The following is a 21,396-nucleotide window of genomic DNA, read 5'->3' as shown; positions in this document are numbered from 1 at the left end:
CCAATCGCCTCTTACCTCTGCCCGCGGCGCCGCTTTCTGCCCTCCCCTGCCCCGCCCCCTCCCGCCCCCGCCTCCTTCACCCAGCCCCGCCCCTTTCCTGCAGCGAGTCCGCACCTGCGCACTGCGTCCAGCGCGCTCCCTCCCTCCTGCGCTCCCGGGCTGGGAGGGGGCCGTGGGGGTGGTGGAGGAGGGTTGGAGGAGAGCGCGTTCCTGAGAAGGAAGAGGCGCCGCCAGCGCGCAGGCCCAGAACCACCCGGGCCGGGGCTGCCGGCCGACGCCTCTGAGCGGAAGAGGGAAGTGAAGGCGGCAGTCTGCGGGTGCCAGCCGGGTTGGGCTTGCTAAGGTAGAGGCAGCACCGAGGGGAGGCCTTGGCCGCCGGTCCGGATCGAGGATGTCGAAGAACACGGTGTCGTCGGCCCGGTTCCGGAAGGTAGACGTGGATGAGTACGACGAGAACAAGTTCGTGGACGAGGAAGACGGGGGCGACGGGCAGGCCGGGCCCGACGAGGGCGAGGTGGACTCCTGCCTGCGGCAATATCCTTCTGTTCGCCGCCCCCCCACCCCACCTGGCCCTTCTTCCGGGACCCGCTGCGGGCAGGGGGTGAGGGGGGCGGGCCCCGGCCGGGAGCCGGGCGCGGAGCTGCTCCCAGTGCCCACGGCTCCACCCGGTCTCTTTGGGGGTCACGGGTTCTCAGAGGGCAGGGGACTCTCCCATTCCTACCGACTCGCCCCGAGACCCCAGGGTCCAGCCCTCGGGAACCTGCCCTTCCGGCGCGCCGTCCACTCCCCGGATTCCTCAGGTTGCGCCAGGAGTTCTCGCCTCCGGGAATTCCGCGGGGCCGGCCGCGCCCTCGCGGCGGTGCAGCTGGTCAGTCGGACTGCTGCGCGGCGCTTAAGTTGTCCTCCCAGAACGGTATTTACCCGGGTCTCATTAGCTCCCGAGTCTGATTGAGAGAACAGGCGTCTTTCTTCAGTGATTTTGTTTTCATCGTGGTAGTGGTTTTGTTTTGGCAGCATTAGGATAGATTCTTTCCTGCCAGCAGAGATGGGGCGGTTTGCAGGGTTGAGGCCCCCTCCGTCCTTCCAGTCCGGGGGCTCTTTTTTAGGAGACAGGGATTTGGCAAAATATAGATTGCACAGAATTTTTTACCTGGGGAAAAGGGAGTGAGTGCAAAACCACCGCAGCTCCCCAGAAAGAATCTGGGAGCTTTTTACCTGTTAAGCAAAGGACAGTAGAAAGAAGACGGGGAATGCATGTGGAGAATCCCTGGAAATATTTAAAATAAACCCCAATGAATAAAATAGAAGAAAATGAATCATTTGCGCAAAACAGAAGCATTTTGTAATCCTGGAATCGTTTCCCTTTTAGTTAAAATGTGTCTGTCAGTTCCTGGGTTTTGGTTTTGCATATTTGAATATTCATGACTTTGAGGGAGTATTGGCATCAGATCTTTTTTAGGAAAATGTAAATGTTACAATAACCAAAGCTGTAGTTTCAAAGATTCTCAATTACTGACCCACTCATTTCTCATTATCCTTGGGTGTATTCATAAGGTAAGGAAGGCTTTTTAGACTCTTTCCGCCTCAGTGTCCTATTAAATTCAACGTGGAAATATATGAGCGAAAATATTTGGTCACAACCACAGCTGGTCTTAGAGGCACCTAAAGTACAGCATTAAACATTTGTCAACATACAGATGTTTCTTTGATTTCTCTGACTTTCACAATCAGCTGTTGCTGTTTTGCATTATTTAAATACTTCAGTGTTTGGGGTCTTATAAGTGAACCAGTCTGCAGAAGGCGTGCTTCTCTAGAAGTCCATTAAGCCTTGAAAATAACAGTCTACCAACAACCATAGTTTTTTTGGTCAGACCTTTTCCTTCAGAATATAAATGATGTCTGTCTAAAAACATTCTTTGTGATGAAAAAATGATGTTTCATGAGACTAACATTTTAGATAACGATGATGACTCTTAAATGGTACTGCTGTATCCACAGAGTGGATCTGCTTTTTAAATCAGTTCATCTTAAAATGTAAAGATGCTGTCTTACTGTCTCTTCTACTCTTGTTACAAGAAGAGACAAGCCCTATCAGGCACCACAGATGGAGGAACAAGAGAACTCTGTGGTTTTCCTTTTAGGGAAATAACTGTACATTCTGACAGTCTGATTGGCCTTCTGTTTCTCATACTTGCTAACTCACTGGTGCTTTCAAGTGAGACTAAATGTAATAGGTGTGGCCTAAGGTAGTTTGAATGACCTTTATGAACTGTGAGAGCAAACATCCAAAAGAGAAAAATTAAGCTGACACCTAAGGGTCATTGAATTGCTATATCTTCTTATGATGCCTCTTGTCATCAGTATTGGGAGATTGCTAATGTATATCATTCAGATTGCTAGAGTGATCTGCCAGCACGTTCTGTTAGCATTTCATTATATAGAATATAATTCTAGTTAAAGTTTGGTCTTTATTTTTCCAGTTAGAGTCACATAAAAGGACATATTTTGGCTGAGGATAGGATGTTTCATTTGGGGGCCAAATAATTCTGGTATATATTTTAGAATTTTAAAAATGATCACTACATAATGGTTTGCACATGTGTCTTCCTGGCAAATGGAAGATTATCCAGGTGTTCAATTAATAATTAGCGCCAAGGATGAAACAGTTTTTGTTTGATTTTAAAAAATGTGTTGTTCTCCCTTTTTCTTCCTCAGTATTTTATCTTTGATTGACATCCTTGCAACCAACATGCTGAATTTTCCAGTATTAAGCATAGCGACTTTAGTACTTTTCTTTTGATGCATAATGTCAAATCTGAAGAACCATTGGTTCCTGGGAGTCATAGTGCTTTCCTGAGGGCTGCCCTTTGCTGCTATATCCCTTAACCTCCTTCACAGGAAACATGACAGCTGCCCTACAGGCAGCTCTGAAAAACCCCCCTATCAATACCAAGAGTCAGGCGGTGAAGGTGAGTTGTCTTCTCTGCTGTTATCTTAGCATTCTTACCAAAACCCTCTAAAGTATCACACAATCAACAAATATTTTAACTACTCTCTCTGACAGAGAAGAGCTTACAATGTAGTTGGATTGGTAGAAAATTAATATATAGAAAAACAGCCTAACATTGAGTTGTGATAATGCTGCATGGTGTACACACTAAGTTTAAATGACCAACCAGGAGATCTTTGTTTTTAGAGGAGGCCACAGGGTGAATTTGAGCGAAGGTTTGAAGAGTAAGTAAAACTTTCTCAAAACAATAGATTCTACTTGCTTTTTAATGATTTTTTTAAAAGATCTGCAATTGTAACAGAATGATTAGAATTTAATTCTATTAAATATTATAGAATACTCAGAAATGGGAGGAATAAAAAGGTAATCATATATAATCCCACTACCCATAGATAATTATTACTTTTTGGTGTTGCTCTATGCTTAAAGAGTTTTCCTATGCATGTTTTTTTTATGAAAATGGAATTTTATAACCTGCTTTTTCAGCCATACAGCAATGTGCATGAACCTCTTTCCTTGGCAATAAGTTTATTTCTACAATATCCTTTTTAATGGCTGAGTATAGATAATAGTGTAGTTTATATATAACTCATCTCCTTTTGTCATATGTTTAGATTATTGACCTTTCTCTTGTAAACAGTACTGAAATCAACAGTTTGCGTAAATTCTTAACTTTTTTTTGAATAAATTTCTAGATGTGAATTACTGGATTTTAGACTGCACATTTTTTAAAGCTTTGGTATATATGATATTGCCAAATTGCCCTTCAGAAAAGCTGTATAAACATTCCCTGTAGCAGTCTTTCAGTAATTCTTAAGACCCTATTTACTTATTTATTGTTTAAAATGAAGCCCAGGGAGTTCCCGTCGTGGCGCAGTGGTTAACGAATCCGACTAGGAACCATGAGGTTGCAGGTTCAATCCCTGCCCTTGCTCAGTGGGTTGACGATCCGGCGTTGCCGTGAGCTGTGGTGTGGGTTGCAGACGCAGCTCGGATCCAGCATTGCTGTGGCCCTGGTGTAGGCCAGCAGCTTCAGCTCCGATTAGACCCCTAGCCTGGGAACCTCCATATGCCGTGGGAGCGGCCCAAGAAATGGCAAAAAGACAAAAATAAATAAATAAATAAAATAAAATAAAATAAAATGAAGCCCAGAGCATTGACACCACTGTCGGTAGCTATTCATACATTCTAGAAGCCCCAAGAATCCCCTTAGTTGAATAGTCGTAAGTAATAACTTAGGTTAATGCGTAATAATTATCTAGACAACATAATCTTTTATACGGGGGAAAATTGGGGTTTTTTAAAGTATGTAAAGTCATTGAAATTTTAGTTTTACCACCTTCTGTTTTCATATGGGTGTTTTTTTTTAATCATAGCTTGTGGGTGGGAGGTCATAGCTCTGGGTGCAGGGATGTTTTTCTAAATAGAGTAATTACATGGTCTTTAAGCTGACGATAACAACAGGTGGTAGAGACATACTGCAAAATCCTGACCAGTGGGAGTATTGAAGATAGCACTTTGTGTGGAATAGGAGAAACATTGTGAAAAAGGGGAAGTTAAGGTTCCCTGTGCTGGGCTTGATGGGTGAAAAAATGACTTTGCTGTTGGAACTGCCTTTTATCAAAGAAAAAAGGTCATAATCCAAAACTTAAAATGTTTTCTTAAAAACTTAAATTTTTGCTTATTAATAACTTATTTCTGAAGGATGGTTCAAGATAGAATTGCAATTTAGTTTCCTTTTTTGTTTTTATTTTTAAGATCAAGAAATAGGAGTTCCCATTGTGGCACAGCAGAAATCAATCTGACTAGGAACCATGAGGTTGTGGGTTCAATCCCTGGCCTCGCTCAGTGGGTTAAGGACCCGGCATTGCCGTGAGCTGTGGTGTAGGCTGGCAGCTATAGCTCCGATTCGACCCCCAGCCTGGGAACCTCCATGTGGCTCGGGTGCTGCCCTAAAGAGCAAAAAAAGAAAAAGATCAAGAAATAAAGTGTGTTGATTTAATACGTTGGTAAATTATCACATCTGTCTATCTGTAAGCAAATTCTTTTCTTTCACCTCTACCTTCAAATATATCAAGAATCTGTCAGAGAAAAAAAAAATTTTTTTTTACTTAAATAGGAGTTCCTGCTGTGGTGCAGTGGGTTAATGGTCCTGCATTGTCTCTGTGGCAGCACAGGTTCAGCTCCCCAGCCCCGTGCAGTGGGTTAAGCATCCGGTGTTGCAGCAGCTGTGGTGTAGGTCACAGTTGCAGCTCAGATTTGATCCCTGGCCCAGGAACCTCCATATGCCGCGAGTGTGGCCCTAAAAAGAAAAAAGAAAAAAAAAGCTTTAATAAAATAAAATACCATTAAAAATGATAATAATAATCTGTCCACTTCTGACCACCTCTGCTGCTACCATGCTAGCCAAAACCAGCCTGTCTTTTGCAATAACTTCCAAACTGGTTCCCTGCTTCTGCTTCTGCCTTATCTGAAGCTCTCCCTGCCCTCCCCAACCCCCACGGCCCCAGGCTTACGCTCTACAAGGCAGCCAACATGGTCTTGCTACAATGTAAGATTATATCACTGTTCTTTTGAGAATCTTCCAACATCTCATTTCTCTGACTGGAAGCCAGAGCCCTCCCAAGGGCCCGCAGGGCTTATGTCCTCTTCCCACCTCGGCTCTGACGTCCTGTCTACCCTTCTTCCTCCGCTGCAGCCACCTTGGGTCTTTTTGCTATTCCTTGACCCTTGAATATACTGACCACACATTAACAGCAGTTCCTCCTTCCTGTGCTTGAAATACTTTCCTCAGAGACACCCAAGGTTTCCCCTTTCTTGTCCTTCATGTCTTTGCTCAGACGTCACATTCTCAATGTGACCTTTCTGAAACTACCCCCACGCATGTCTAAATGATCTGGTATTTATTCCCCTCAGGATCGAGCAGGCAGCATTGTCTTGAAGGTGCTCATCTCTTTTAAAGCTAACGATATTGAAAAAGCAGTTCAGTCCCTGGACAAGAATGGCGTGGATCTGCTAATGAAGTATATTTATAAAGGCTTTGAGAGCCCCTCTGACAATAGCAGTGCCATGTTACTACAGTGGCACGAAAAGGTAAGTTATGAGTTGTAGATCTGTATGACTTCTGAATGACTGTTTCCTTTGGAATAGAGAATAAGATTGACAACCTCCCTCACCTAAATAACTATTTTAACTTTTGGGTTATACTTCTTTGTTATTGTGAAGAAATTCCATGAAAATGAAAATTGAGATTCATGCTTACTGGCCTTGAGATGTTGATTTGTTAACAGTGATAATTGTTTATTAAACGCAACCTTTTACTTAAATGATAAACCTTGAACTTTGAACTACATCAAAACATTGAGAAGAAAATAAGCAATAAAATCAAGAATTCCTTAACAATGACCAAAGCGCCCATGGACAGATGAACAGTTAAACAAAATGTGATACATACACATGATGGAATATTATTCAACCTGAAAAAGGACATTCTGGTGCATAGTGTAGCATGAATGAACCTTGAAAATCAGCAGAGTGAAATAAACGAGACACAAAAGGATAAGTACTGTGTGATTCTACTTATATGAAATATCTAGAATAAGCAAATTCATAGAGACCGAAAGTAGATTGGAGGGTACCCGGAGCTGGGGAGAAGGGGGAATAGAGAGGTATTGCTTAATGGGTACCGAGTTTCTGTTTGAAGACATGAAAAGTTGTTCTAAGTAGATAGCAGTGATGGCTGTACAGTATTTTGAATGTAATTAATGTGGCTGAATTTTACATTTAAAGATGGCTAAAGAGGCAAATTTTATATTACATATTTTATCAGCGTTTTTAAAAATGAAATCAGGGTTGGGGTCAAGCATTCTTTAATTTTTTTTCTGTTTTCATGTATTTTATTTTGCAGTGTAAGCAGATGATGGTACACGATCCATCCAAAAAAAAAAAAAATAGCTAAGGGGAATTTTTAGCTTTAGACAACAAGTTGGTAAGGTAATCTTTAATGCCCAACTCTTAAATTATATTGGTATAGATATAAACAGTATAACATTCAAATATAAGCAACCACAGGTAAGGTGTTGATGCCCTACGGTTCCAACTCAGTTTTTCAGAAGCCATAGCCTCTCTATCTGAGTGAAAAGCCACAGATGTAAGACAGGAATAGGTGGCGAAACTTGCCGTTCACCCTGGGTCAGGTCACTTTGTTCCTGCCCCCCAGAAAAGAGCTAACATTTATGGATAGGATAACCATACCCCCCAGTTTTCTCGAGACAACTTCAGTTTATGCCTGTTGTCCCAACCTAATTGCGAATGGTTCTCTTTCACTCGACAGTGTACCAATCTGGAGCATGATGTATATAGTCATCCCATTCATGGAATACTTTTTGTTTGCCAGCCACTGTGCTTTTAGCGTGTTTCATTTGATCCTTACCCTGTGAATATGTGAATATCTTTACCATCCTCAATTTACAGAGGAAGAGCCAGCTTTGAAACCCATGGGCCAAGTCTGAGTATAGTTTCAGGAGCATAGCAAACGTTGACTGGATCACTTACTATATTCGAAGCATTTTATAAACATGAACTCATTTAGCCCTCATTACACTACCGGGAAGGAATGCTCACTCTTTCCCTCTTGTAGATGAGGAAACAGGCATGTGTTAAGTCTTCATTTATTCCTGACAGTCACCAGTTTTTGCCAGTCTTGTCGCCGACACACAGCTCAAATCACCCAGTCAGAACCACCTCTAATGCAACTGTTCGCAGCATCTCTCAAAGTTCGTTGCTATAGTTTCCTAAACTGGTCTCTAGGCTACCAGTTCTGCCTCCCTCAAATCTGTTCACCACCCGGTCAGGAAAATGCTCTAACATCCAAATCTACCCTTGTCCGTCACCTGCAGAATCAAGTCCACGTCCCAAGTCCAGCCTCATCTTCCATGTGGTTCTTCCCCTTATGCTCCAGCGGTGAGCATAATGATGTGTTTTCCCTGAACACACCACAATGTTTCACGCTTCTGTACCATTGCTAGGGGTTTTCTCTCTGCCTAAGTCCTCCTTGCCCTTTTCTGTCAGTCTGTCACCCACTTGTCGATTTAATGTGTTGATTTCTCCGGGAAGCCGTTACCTCACCATTCTTCTTTCTCTATGCCCTCAAGTCAGCTATGTGCTCCTCCTCTGCTTTTATAGCACCCAGAGCATAGCTCTGTCATTGCATACATTATAGTATATTTAAATGATCTGTTTATGTGTCTCTCTTCCCAGGAGACTGGGATGCTGTATTTGTTCGCTTTTGTATTCCCAGCATCTAGCGTAGTACCCAGTTCTCAGAGGTCTTCAGTGTCTTCGGCCTCAAGTAAACCAGGCTTTGACATCCCTAATACTTAGTCATGACTTCCAGTTTTTCAAGGTGAAGTCAAAGTTCTTAAGTTCTTAGCTATTAAAGAGTATTTTCTTAGCTTGAAAAAAAATCTGACAAACTCTAACTAATCCAAGTGGAACTTAGGGGGGTTCGCTTCCTGGCTTAACAAACCTGAAGGATCCACATGGATGTGGGTTCGATCCCTGGCCTCGTTCAGTGAGTGGGTTAAAGATCCAGCGTTGCCATGAGCTGTGGGGTAGGTCACAAACGCAGCTCAGATTGGTGTGGCTGTGGCTGTGGCGCAGGCTGGCAGCTGTAGCTCTGATTTGACCCCTAGCCTGGGAACCTCCATGTGCCGCCATGCAGCCCTAAAAAGCAAAAAAATAAATAAATAAGTAAAACTTAGGATGGTTGATCCCAATTTGAATTTTTTCCTGATGCTGCTGAGAGTAGGAAAGAGAATGAATGTCCTAAGTTTATACTCGATCACCTGTTTTAAGCAAGAACATCCTGCTGCTGCTGCTGAATATGCTGTTGGAAAACAGCACATTAAAATGTAAACTAAGGTCTCACTAGAATGGAAATGCCTGAGGGCAGGGACTCTGACGGTGTTTTTTGTTTTTGGGGGTTTTTTTAACTGTATCCCCAGTGCCAAGAATTGTGCCTGGTGCATAATAGGTGCTCAAGAAATACTTGTAAAACTTAGTGAAGGCAAAATCAATTGCCACTTCAAGAAAAACGTTGTACTTGGTATGAGAATTGAGCTTTTATGAGTCTGCCAATGCTGACATTTTGGTTTGTGTTTAGGCACTTGCTGCTGGAGGAGTGGGGTCCATTGTTCGAGTCTTGACTGCAAGGAAAACCGTGTAGTCCAGCGGGAACTGGATCTCTCCCATGGGGTGGGAGTTGCTGGTACAAAGACCAAAACAACCAAATGCCACTGCTGCCCTTTGGCAGCATCAGTTTCTCTCAGCTTTGCCTTCTTGCTTACTTTTCATATCTGTAAAGAAGAAGATTACATATCAGTTTTCCTTTCAAGAAAATTGGGATCAAATGTTTCAATAGGAGTGTTTCATGCTCTCAGAATGATTTCAGTGATGTGTATACCAGTCTGTATATAGCATCATTTACATTCAAGTTTAATTGTGCAATTTTTAACCCCTATTGGCTGATGCAGGTTTTTTTGATTTTTGTTTGTTTTGCGAGAGGGGGTTTTTTGGTTTTGGTTTTGACTAATAATGAGAAATTTGATCAACATTTGAGACTGGTTTCCTAACTCATTGCTAGCCAGGAAATGATCTTTATTAAAAAATGTTTGAGAAACTGGCAGCTAATAGCATTGCAAAACTGGACCATACTTCCCTTATTTAAACAAAATGTGTTTCTGGAACAAGTGGCAGCTGAACCCGACCAAGTTCCAGCTCTTGTTTCTGCTTGCCTCCAGATTATGTGAGTTTAAGGACACTTCTTCCTCTCAGCATCGAATAATCGTGGCCTCTTGATTTCTTTGTGGTCACCCAGGGTATAGAGCAAGGAATCTTGCTCTCCGCAAATGTGTCTGTAAAATGCCAGAGCCTGTTTGACATGAGCATAATACTTTTTGTTCTAATAGTATGGCCCTATTCGGGGAAACTCCAATTCAGAAAGGTTGTAGAAACTATGAAGTAGTTCAAACCTGGGCAGCCAATTCTTTAGAATTATAGCGGCTGCCTTCAACGTTCCGAGGTATATAATAGTATTTAATATGTCCTATAAATGTCTTCAGTGTTCTTCAGGGTAATTGGGATCACAAAAGGTTTGGTTCGGATCCAAACAGATGCACATTCTGTATTTTAGCTCAGTGTTTTTTAAAAAAAAAAACGCCACACATGAAAAAAAGTGTTTACTTTGTTGGACAAACCAAATCCATTCTCAAAAAAATGACCGGTGCTTATGAGAAGTTATTATTCAGTAGCTCTAAAACAAGCCACCTGAATGCTTATGACCAAGAGGGAAGTCAGACTGTATTTAGTATTTACATTAGACACCAGTGTCATAATCACTTGAGTTGTGTGAAAACTGGTGCAGAAATTCTGTAAACTCTTTGCTGTTTTTGATACCTGCTTTTTTGTTCTGTTTTGTAACAATGACAAAGTTCAGACAATAAAACGTCCGTGTTGAATAATTTATTTTTCTAACTCTTTACTACTTATGAATGCATGGTTAATTAAGAGGAAAGATTTCCTGTTTTACCACCAGGTTATTACACTCTGACAAGAACTGATTTTGATAGGTTTACAAAACTACTTTATTCAAGTAGGAGGTCTTGAGAAGAGGGGAGAGTCGTTAATAAGTATGCAAAATGAAGCCTCCGGAGTGACTGCATGGCCCTTGGGATGCCCGCGGAACACCTGTGCTCTCACGGCCCAGAGACCCAGACCAGAACGCGTTGGTCAGCCTAGCAGCTATAGTCGCTTAGTCCAGCCTCTGGACTGTCTCACGCCTCAGATCTGCTCTCCGTACCTACTCAAGGCAGCCTCTGCTTGCTTTCCCGCCGCGCCTAACTGGATTCCTGCTTTAAAGCTTTAGAAATGTAGAGGCAGTTCCGAGGCTGTGCGTTAAAAGAAGCCAAGCTGTATGGATCAGAGGTGGTCAAGTAGGCATAGCAACTATACAGCTTTAAAGGGAAAGCCAAGAGGGACATTGCGATACTTTTCCATAAAATCCTCCTTAACGTCACTTTCATGACCACAGTGTTGGGGGAGATTCTGGAGCCCTGTATTTTATAGTCACGAGAGTAGGTAATTTGAAATTTGCCCATCAGCTTTACTCTGGAGGTAGTAAATAGTCGCAACGGTTAGAACAGCATAGGGACTGAGTCAGAATGGATGCAGTCCAGAAACAACTGGCTCGACGGATGCATCTCTGCTCACTGTCAGCCTGGGTGAGCCTGACTGTGACACAGCACCACTGTGGTGGGAAGAATGACAGATTGTCAGGGTGAACGGCACGGGTGGGGTAGGAATATAAATGCCAAGGGGCACTTTGGGTCCCCATTGCCTTCTTGAACCAAGGTGGTTTTAGTGTTTGTTTTTCGCTGTGTTTATCTGTTTTGTTTGTGCCACTTTTAAAGGGAAAAAATGCCACGTACCCTTGGTTGATCATTAGGTCACAGCACTGTGTCGGTGACGCTCTTCGTTGATAGTAACTGTGATGACAGGAATGCATTAATTCACCGGGGAAATCAGTCTGTAGATGGGACAAATTAACTGAATGTTTTTCAGCATGTGCTGTGTTCCCCAGGATCACAGAGGACATCGTGGGAGAGCAGGGTCTGGCTCTTGCTCGCAGGCTGCTTTCAGCATAATTGCAAAGTAAGACTGAAGCACTCTGAAGCCAGTGTCCTGCAATGTAGTGTTTGACTCTTGGTGCAGCCCTTCACTGCTGGGGGAACAGCCAGATCAGGGTGGACCGAAGTGAGACAGATCAGTCTGAACCAGGCCAGACCCACGTGGGCGGAAGGGACAGGTCCAGCCGGCGTGGACAAGAAAGAGAAAGCTGTAGTAGGTTTAATTGTCTGACAACGCTGGATCCTTAACCCACTGTGCTGGGCCAGGGATCTCACCCTCACCTCAGCAGCAACCAGAGCCACTGCAGACAATGCCAGATCCTTAACCTGCCGTGCCACAGCAGGAACTCCAGTTTTAGTGTTTTTAATGTAAAGTTCTACAACAGTGAAAGTTACTTATTTAGAGGATTAGGTTTTAATAAAGTATCTCTGAGACACTAAAGAAAGTCACGAGATTTTTCTGAAATTGTTTCTTTTAGCTGAAATAGACATTGATGGTCACTTATTCTCACCCCTTTTATAGTAGTAAAAGAATGGAAGATTTAAATTTTGTAAGAAGGAAAGCATTTTTGTTTATTTTTGTTTTTTAGGGCCCTACTTGCGGCATATGGAGGTTCCCAGACTAGGGGTCCAATCGGAGCTACAGCTGCTGGCCTACGCCACAAGCCACAGCAACACCAGCTCCAAGCTGCGGCTGCAACCTACACCACAGCTCACGGCAACATCAGATCCTTAACCCGCTGAGCGAGGCCAGAGATCGAACCCAAAACCTCATGGTTCCTAGTCAGATTCGTTTCTGCTGCGCCACGACAGGAACTCCCAAGAGGGAAAACATCTTAAGTTAGGGCTTCACTTATAAAAATCAGGTATGAATAATTTTATCCTTTAAATTTTTTGATCATTTCTTAAAGTGTTGATTATGCTTAGAGTGTTCATTCAAAAGTAGTCTGGGCATTCCCTGATGACCTGGAGGTTACAGGATCCGTCATTGGTCACTGCAGTGGCTCAGGTTCAGTCCCTGGCCCAAGAAATTCCCCATGCCATGGCACAGCCAAAAATAAAAATAAAATAAAAAAAGTAGTCTGAAACATTGAAACGACATCAGGAATACTGCCCAGAGTTACCCAAGTTTATGAAATGAATGAAATATAACACAAATAGATAAAATGCAAATAGCAGGAACCCAAAGGCATAGCACCCCCAGCATGTGGTAGTAACATGGCTTTTAATTTCCAAAGCCAGATCCTGAGTGGGAGAGGTTGGACTAAAACACAAAAACCACTCTTTATGGAGTACTGACTATGTGTCAGTCCCATCATATTTCATCTTCAGAACTAAAGCTTAGAAGAATATCTATGACACAAAAGTTTGCAGGAAATGAATTCCAACCCACATCTTCCTGACCCCAAGGTTAGGCCACAGTTCTTTCTCAAGCCTGGTGCTTGGGAGTACAAATGTTTCCAGGACAGATGAGGACTGGGCTTTCTCTAGAAATCTCAGAGCTTGTTGTGTGGGGGTGAAATCCACTCGAAAAATAAGGAGCCCTTCGAAGAGGCCAAAGTTGACAGGCATAGAAGTCAGAAGAAAGATTTGGAGAAGTGTTACAGCAGCTAGAGGCATCCTCAGCAACACACAAAACATGGCATCGCTATGTTTTCATCGTGAGTGTTACTCCTTCTTGTGATTCCTAAAGCTGTGAGGAGCTGTGAGGTAGAGGTCCCGTCCCATAACGTACAGAACTCTGCTAGAGAAGCAAAAGTGACTGAAGGGTGGAGGGGCTTCTCCAAGCATTCAGTTTCTCTTGTGTCTTGCTGTTTACCCAGCACTTTTACTAGGTTCCTGTTTTCCATGTTTTTATTTATTTATTTATTTATTTGTCTTTTTGTCTTTTTAGGGCCACGTCTGCGGCACATGGAAGTTCCCAGGCTAGGGGTCCAATAGGAGCTGCAGCCACTGGCCTACACCAGAGCCACAGCAACTCAGGATCCAAGCCATGTCTGCGACCTACACCACTGCTCACGGCAACGCCAGATCCTTAACCCACTGAGCGGGGCCAGGGATCGAACCCGCAACCTCATGGTTCCTAGTCGGATTTGTTAACCACTGAGCCACGACGGAACTCCTCCATGTTTTCACAGATGATGTCTTTTAACTCTGTTTTGTCATAATACTTTTTAGCGAAGAACCAGAGCCTGCACGCTCATTTCCTTAGCCACGTTAAACAGACAATGGGTCATAAACGGAAAATTATTGTTTAAATGATCCTCAGAATCACTTTGGCCACCTTCAGTATCGTTGCCTGGGTCTCATCTTTGGAGGTACCCCACATTGGAAGCTTATCTCTGTCCACACACTTGGAGTGTCCTCACCCTCCTGTTTCAAATCCAGGTGAAGGTGTGTGGTTTTGTAGAGGAAATCCTGGGAAGGGAAATTCCTGAGCTAACTCTAGGCTTGTGAAACTTAGGGTCAAAATCACAGACTGCGTGGGTAAGGAACCAACCTGCTATTCCCCAGGCACCAACCCAACAACAGTCATTTGACTGCTCGTCCTGCCTGGCGCCGTCACGTTCAGCCAGCCTCCGCTTGGGTTTGGATGGCTTGGATAATGGTGTCTGCCTCTACCTTGTCCTCCTCCTGTTTTCATTTGCCTTGTAGCCTTCCTTTCCCCAATTCTTTTCATCTCTATTTCCTTTTTCTCCAGTGCCACCATCTGATGCCTCTCTTCCCTTCTTTCCTCTCTCTACTCCCCTGCCTCATTTTTCCAATCAGTTTATCTGACCCTCATGCTAAGGCACTCAAGAATCATTTCTACTAATTAAATATGTGGTTCTCAGACAGGTAAGTAATGACCTCCCACAATTCTCCAAATGACTCAAAGTGTTTGAATTGTTTATTTCTAAACTGCAAAAATGCTGATTTTTATGTTCATAGATTGCTTTGGCCAACAATTAAGCAAATCACCCCAAATCTAAGACCAATTTTTAAATACATTGCTTTCCCTTTAACTTTATGAGTAGCTTCACCCTAGAGACAAAAAGTACAAAAGAGCACCGGAGTGATTGGAAATGGGAAGGTAAGCTCAATTAAAAAACAAATTGAAGGGAGTTCCCATTGTGGCTTGGTGGCTTGAGAAATTGACATAGTGTTTATGAGGATGTGGGTTCAATCCCTGGCCTCACTCAATGGGTTAAGGATCTTGCATTGACACAAGCTGAGGCATAGGTTGCAGAGGCTGCTTGAATCTGGTGTTGCTGTGGCTGTGTTGGCCTCAGCTGCAGCTCCGATTCGACCTGTAGCCCTAGGAACTTCCATATGCTGCAAGTGTAGCCATGAAATGAACAAACAAATTGAGGAGTTCCCTTGTGGCACAGCAGGTTAAAGTCTGGTTTGGTCACTGCAGTAACTTGGGTTGCTGCTGTGGCATGGGTTTGATCCCTGGCCCAGGAAATTCTGCATGCCACAGGTGAGGCCCAAAAAAATACAAGTGAATGGGCTGAGAACGTTTTAGAAGTAGATGCTCTAAATCAAGGCTTCTTTTGTCCATATTCCTGCATGGATCTTTTCCCGCTCCCTCTCCACCTCAGCCCAACATAGAGAAAATGTGAAAACCCCGCATTAAAATGTTCTGTGCCCTAAAATGCAAGTGCATTTTATACCAGCCAGTCAAGCTGCAGAGGCCTGGGACACGCAGAAGTACAGCATATCATCTGCCTCAAGGTGGCGCTACTTCCCCACATTGATGAACCAGAAGTACCATAGGACACTGTTCATGCTTCGGGGTTTTCCTTCATCATTTATATTACTTTGATGTTTAAAGATAATAAACAAATTATCAAGGTTTGCATCTCTTCTTTCACTATGAGACAGAGTTACCTAAAGGCTGCAAGCATGAAATACAAATTGGTTTATGACTTACCTGAATTCCTAGTCCAGTGTTCTGAGACTGACATATTTTGCAGACTAGCACTCAGCTAATATTCTCCAGGACACCCTCTTGACCTTCCGACTAGACTATACGGCCTTCCTGGAATTGCAGTAGCTGGGTCTTATTCGTTCTCCACAATCCCTTGACATACTTGATTCTCAGCAGAGAACTATATTCGTTACATAATATCGATTGAGCCACTGCATCTGAGATATCCCCAAATTCTATGGACAGCTAGGTCCTAAGATTTCTGAATAGAAGAACATAGAAGCCCAAATTTGAGAACTATGCAAAGAGTAAAATCCTCCTTAGGTTCAAATAACCCAGATACAATCAAGTTTAGTCACAAACAGGGAGTTCCCATTGGGGCTCAGCAGGTTAAGGACCCAACATTATCTCCATGAGGATATGGGTTCCATCCTTGGCCTTCCTCAATGCGTTAAGGATCCAGCTGCCAGTGTAGGTCACAGATGTGGCTCGGATCTAGCATTGTTGTGGCTGTGGTGTAGGCCTGGAGCTGCAGCTCTGATTCTACCTCTAGCCCAGGAACGTCTTTGGCCCTAAAAAGAAAAAAATTGGGCACCAATTCGTCAATTCACTTCAATGTGGACATTTAGGCAGAAAAATGTATCATTCTTAGGTGGATACTAGAGCCATGGCAGGTAACCTGCAGCTTTCGCAATGTGCAGCTCTGCAAGTCACCAGAGAAAGTAGCCAAGGGACAGAATTCCAGCTCACATCTGACTGACTACAGCAGCATCAAGGGAATTTATGGAACAGCTTTCATTATTCTGTGGCACCAGAGATGTATCCCATTACTTTTTTTTCCCCTAAAGGTAAAAATGGTTAACTAGTAACCAGTAACTTTTACCACCTTTCCTGACTCTACTCAGAACTGTCAAATCGTGTCAGCCCTTAGGGTTTTGAGTGCCGTAAATGGACAATGCTGCTGATTAACATCATGCCGCCCTTTGTTCATCCAAAAAAGCCAAGATTCCAGAAGTACCTCGAATTAAGATCTTCAATTTGATGGCTGAGTTAAAGGTCAGTATATTGTATAATGTTATTCATTTTAATTTTTACTTTATTTTCAAATAAATAATTTGTATGGTTCAATATTTAAAAGGCAGGGAGTTTCCATTATGGCACAATGGAAAGGAATCCGACTAGTATCCGTGAGGATGTGGGTTCGATGCCTGGCCTTGCTCGGTGAGTTAAAGATCCGGTGTTGCCGTGAGCTGTGGTGTAGGTCACAGACGTGGCTTGGATCGCAAGTTGCTGTGGCTGTGGTGTAAGCCAGCAGCTGCAGCTCCAATTCAACCCCTAGCCTGGGAACTTCCATATGCCATGGGTGTGGCCCTAAAAGATTAAAAAAAAAAAAGAGGCAAAAAAATGTACTATGGTTATTTTCCCCTCCCACCCCAGTTCTCCTTTTAACAGTCAATTAATAATTAGTAGATTCTTCCAGATATAGTGTATGCATTTATAAAGAAAATGCCTATATATTTCCCCCTTGTTTATGTAAATTTTAGCATACTATCTGCGCCTTGCTTTTCCATTAAATATATTTGACAATAACTTCCTGTCAGTAATAAAGAACTTCTGTATTATTTTTTATGACTGCATGATAGTCTGTTATATAAAATGAATGTACCATAATTTACCTGTTTCCCTATTGATTTTGGGGGGGGGTTCTGATTTTTTTAAATCACAAATGATGCTGTGATAAATTAATGTTGTACAACATTGCATTAACCATTTTACATATTTTCAAGCCCATTTCTAGATACATTTTTTAAAGTGAAATTTTAAAAGGGTGTGCATTTATAATTTTGGTAGATATTGGAGGCTGGATTGCCTTTCCTAGAACATCAGTTGCATTTCCTCAGGTGACGTAGGAAAATGTTTGTCATTCCTCTCCCATCTCATCTTTCCTATGTGTTTGTAACCAAAATTTATATTTTTGCAAATCTGATAGATTAAAAAATGATATCATATATTTGCATTTATTTTCATGTAAGTGAGATTGGGCGTCTTTTCGTATGTTTAAGAACCAGTTGTATTTTCCTTTCTGTGGTTCTCTATTTCCCTTGCCCAACTGATGGGGTTTTTTTCTTATTGATTTACAGGAGCTCTTTTTATCATAGAGCTATAAGCCTTTTATTTGTCATAGAAATGTTAAATATTTTCCTGCAGTTTCTCTTTTGACTTTATGATGGTCTTAACTATGAAGAAAAGAGTTATTTCCTTTTTTTTTTTTTTTTTTTTTGCCATTTTTTGGCGCTCCTGCGGCATATGAGATGTTCCCAGGCTAGGGGTCGAATCGGAGCTGTAGCTGCCAGCCTATGCCAGAGCCACAGCAACACGGGATCCGAGCCGAGTCTGCAACCTACACCACAGCTCACGGCAACGCCAGATTGTTAACCCACTGAGCAAGGGCAGGGACCGAACCCGCAACCTCATGGTTCCTAGTCGATTCGTTAACCACTGCGCCACGACGGGAACTCCCTCCATTTTCTATAATTCAGTTTACTAATCTTTTCTTTCATAGCTTTTAGCATTCAAGTCATACTGGGAAAGTTTTTCCTAGCTCCAAAATTAAAAAACTTTTTTTCTAAAGTTTCCTTTATATTTTTATGATTTTTAGATCTTTGTTTTAAAACACTGATTTTTTTTTTTTTCTTCTCAACAATTGCACGTCCAAATTTAAGGATCCCAGTGATTGGTTTGTCCTCAGCCAGAAATCCCAGAGAGTTTTTTTTGTTTGTTTTTTTGTTTTTGTTTTTGCTTTTTATAGGGCCACACCCACCAGGCCAAGGGTCGAATCGGAGCTACAGCTGCCAGCCACAGCAACACGGGATCCCCGCTGCTCTGCAACCTACACCACAGCTCATGGCAATGCCGGATCCTTAACACACGGAGCAAGGCCAGGGATCGAACCTGCGTCCTCATGGATGCTAATGAGATTCGTTAACTGCTGAGCCACAAAGGGAACTCCCAGAGAGTTCTTAACTGACTAGTTTGCTTGCCTTTTTCAGGGCTGAGGGTAGTTTTCTTAAGGTGGACAGCTAACACCACTCAAAGTATTTCACATGTTAAGGTACAATTTCACTATCATTCAATTAAACATCCATATGCCTGGGGCTACTTGGTATATATAAGATACAATCCTTATCTTGCAGTGCCTCGATTCTAGAGAACAGACACACGCAGGCAACCACGACAATTCCACAGGAAACAAGCTAGAATAGAAAAAGGAGTAAAGTTATGTAGAACATCAGATGGGAAGCAACAGTGAAGGTTAGGGGAAAACTCTCAGAATATAATCATTTCACTGGGTCTTAAAGGCTGTATAGGAGTTTGCCAGCTAGAAAAGAGCAGGAAGAGAATACCAGGCAGAGGGAACAGCATATCAGCAATCACACACTTAGAGTCCCAGAATCCTGTTCATTATTGGTTTTTTTTTTGTTGTTGTTGTTCTTCTTCTCCCCCCCCCCTTTTTTTTTAGGGCTGCATAGGCGGTATGTGGAAATTCCCAGGCTGGGGTTTGAACTGGAGCTGCAGATGCTGGCCTGCATCATAGCCACAGCAACGTGGGATCCAAGCCTGGTCTGCGACATACACCACAGTTCACGCAATGCGGGATCCCCAACACACTGAATGAGGCCAGGGATCGAATCCGCATCCTCATGGATACTAGTTGGATTCGTTTCCACTGAGCCACAATAGGAACTCTCATTATTGGCATGAAAACAAGTTAATTAACTGATGCCATGGTACCACTAAGTGATTGCACACGGGTTCCAATTTTTCTTAGTCCTCAGATAAAAAGCAAAAGATTTCCTTAATTTGGATATAATCCCCAGTGTTTATCCTAGCTAGAGGGAAAACAGCTGCTACTGAGACAAAGCCACTTATGAATGACATGCTACAGCGGTTGCGCCAGGAAGTGTATAGGGAAGGTACATGCTGCTTGGTGTGACTCTGGAGTGCTGTGCTGAGTACGACTTGCTGGGAGCCAGCAGGGGCACAAACCAGGATCATTAGTGGTGTCTGTAGTGGGTTTTGGAGGGGTGAAGGGGCAGTACTCAGGCCACTACCTGAGTTATTTGGCCCTGGCCTTTGTCCATAGCCCGATCTCCACCTAAAAGTGGGACTGTCTCATATCACAACTCCAAGGGACCCCATGGGTGCTACACTGTCGTTTTCTTTTTTCTTTCTTTTCTTTTTTTTTTTTTTTTTTTTTTTGTCTTTTTGTCTTTTTAGGGCCACACCCAGGCATATGGAAATTCCCAGGCTAGGAGTCTAATTGGAGCTGTAGCTACCAGCCTATGCCTGAGACAGAGCAACACCAGATCGAACCACATCTGCGATCTACACCACAGCTCACGGCAGTGCCAGATCCTTAACCCACTGAGTGAGGCCAGGGATCGAACCCGAACCTCACGGTTACAAGTCAGGTTCGTTAACCACTGAGCCAGGACAGGAGCTCCAACACCGTGGTTTTCTAAGGCATGCCATTCACAGGAAATCTGTGAAAATGCTGCTCCCCATTCGGTACCAAGATAATAGTGACTAAAGCTCTGCTTAACTTTACATGCCTACCACCTAAAACCCGATATCCATATCTCTCGGCTGGTCTGCTCAATTCTTATTTTTGTGACCAACCAGCTTCCTCTCTTTTACCAGTCACAGGACAAAATGTGTCCACCAAAACCCCCTAGAGTTTTCCATCTTGAATTTCAGGCACCCAAACCAAAACTGACTTCTCTCTCTCAGTTCAACTTCTGAGGTCCCAGGGATGGATTCTGATTGGCCCAGCTTGAGTCTAGAACCAATCTCTGGACCAGTCAACTGAGGGGAAGAGCCTGGATCACACTTTACTAAATTATCATTATAACTCTGTGGACAGAAGATAAACAAAGAAGACTTCTCAGAAACGGGATTCTTATTTCAGAAAACAACAATTTTTCCTCATTACAGCAGCACCTGTGGCATATGGAAGTTCCTTGGCTCGGGTTCCAAATGGAGCTACAGCTGCCAGCCTACACCACAGCCATAGCAACTCGGGATCCAAGCCACGTCTGTGACCTACACTGCAGCTCAGGGCAGCACCAGATCTTTAACCCACTGAGTGGGGCAGGGGTTGAACCTGTGTCCTCATGGATACGAGTCAGGTTTGTTGGCACTGAGCCACAGCGGGAACTCCTTGCCATCTTTTAGTATCAGCGCTTGTAGATTTACTGCATTCTATCTCTATTTACTCATATCATAATCCAGCTAAGCACTCCCTGTTGGTGGGCACTTAGTTTTAAAAAAAATTCTTACCTATTACAACTATTATAAACCTGCCACAATGTGCATATGTGGGGGCATCGGGGGAGGGACATATTTGTACGTTTCCATATTTCAGCAGAACGGGTTTCTAGAAGTGGACTGCTGAATCAAAGTGTGTTACAAGCATATTACAAAGTGTATTATAAGCATGTTCTCCAGAAAGGTTGTACCAGTTTCAACTTTTCCAAAGCTGAGTGTGCACATTTTTTAGAGTGACGTCCCTGGATGAATTGGTCTATTTACCTTTTGAGGGAACCGAGACGCTGTTAAATGTGGGAACATCTAAGTGCAATGGAGGAAAATTTGTCAAAGATTATGGCTGAAATCAGATAGCCTCAGCTCCAGTCTCTGATGAGGCTGGTTCTTCTTCTTCTTCTTTTTTTTTAATTACTCATCAAATTTTATTACATTTATATTTGTGCAACGATCATCACAACCCA

At 43.0% G+C, this 21,396-nt stretch overlaps 1 protein-coding gene across 1 annotated transcript; it reads left to right on the top strand.

Moving 5' to 3' along the window:
• ARPC5 (actin related protein 2/3 complex subunit 5) lies at positions 392 to 9,236 on the top strand. Its single transcript, NM_001134357.1, is given in 4 exon segments — positions 392 to 534; positions 2,897 to 2,969; positions 5,927 to 6,103; positions 9,174 to 9,236. Coding segments are annotated over 4 exon segments (456 nt in total).

This window comes from Sus scrofa, chromosome 9 (genome assembly GCF_000003025.6).
Source record: "Sus scrofa isolate TJ Tabasco breed Duroc chromosome 9, Sscrofa11.1, whole genome shotgun sequence".
In the NCBI taxonomy this organism is placed as follows: Eukaryota; Metazoa; Chordata; class Mammalia; order Artiodactyla; family Suidae; genus Sus; species Sus scrofa.
This window is presented reverse-complemented; position numbering and strand designations above follow the sequence as displayed.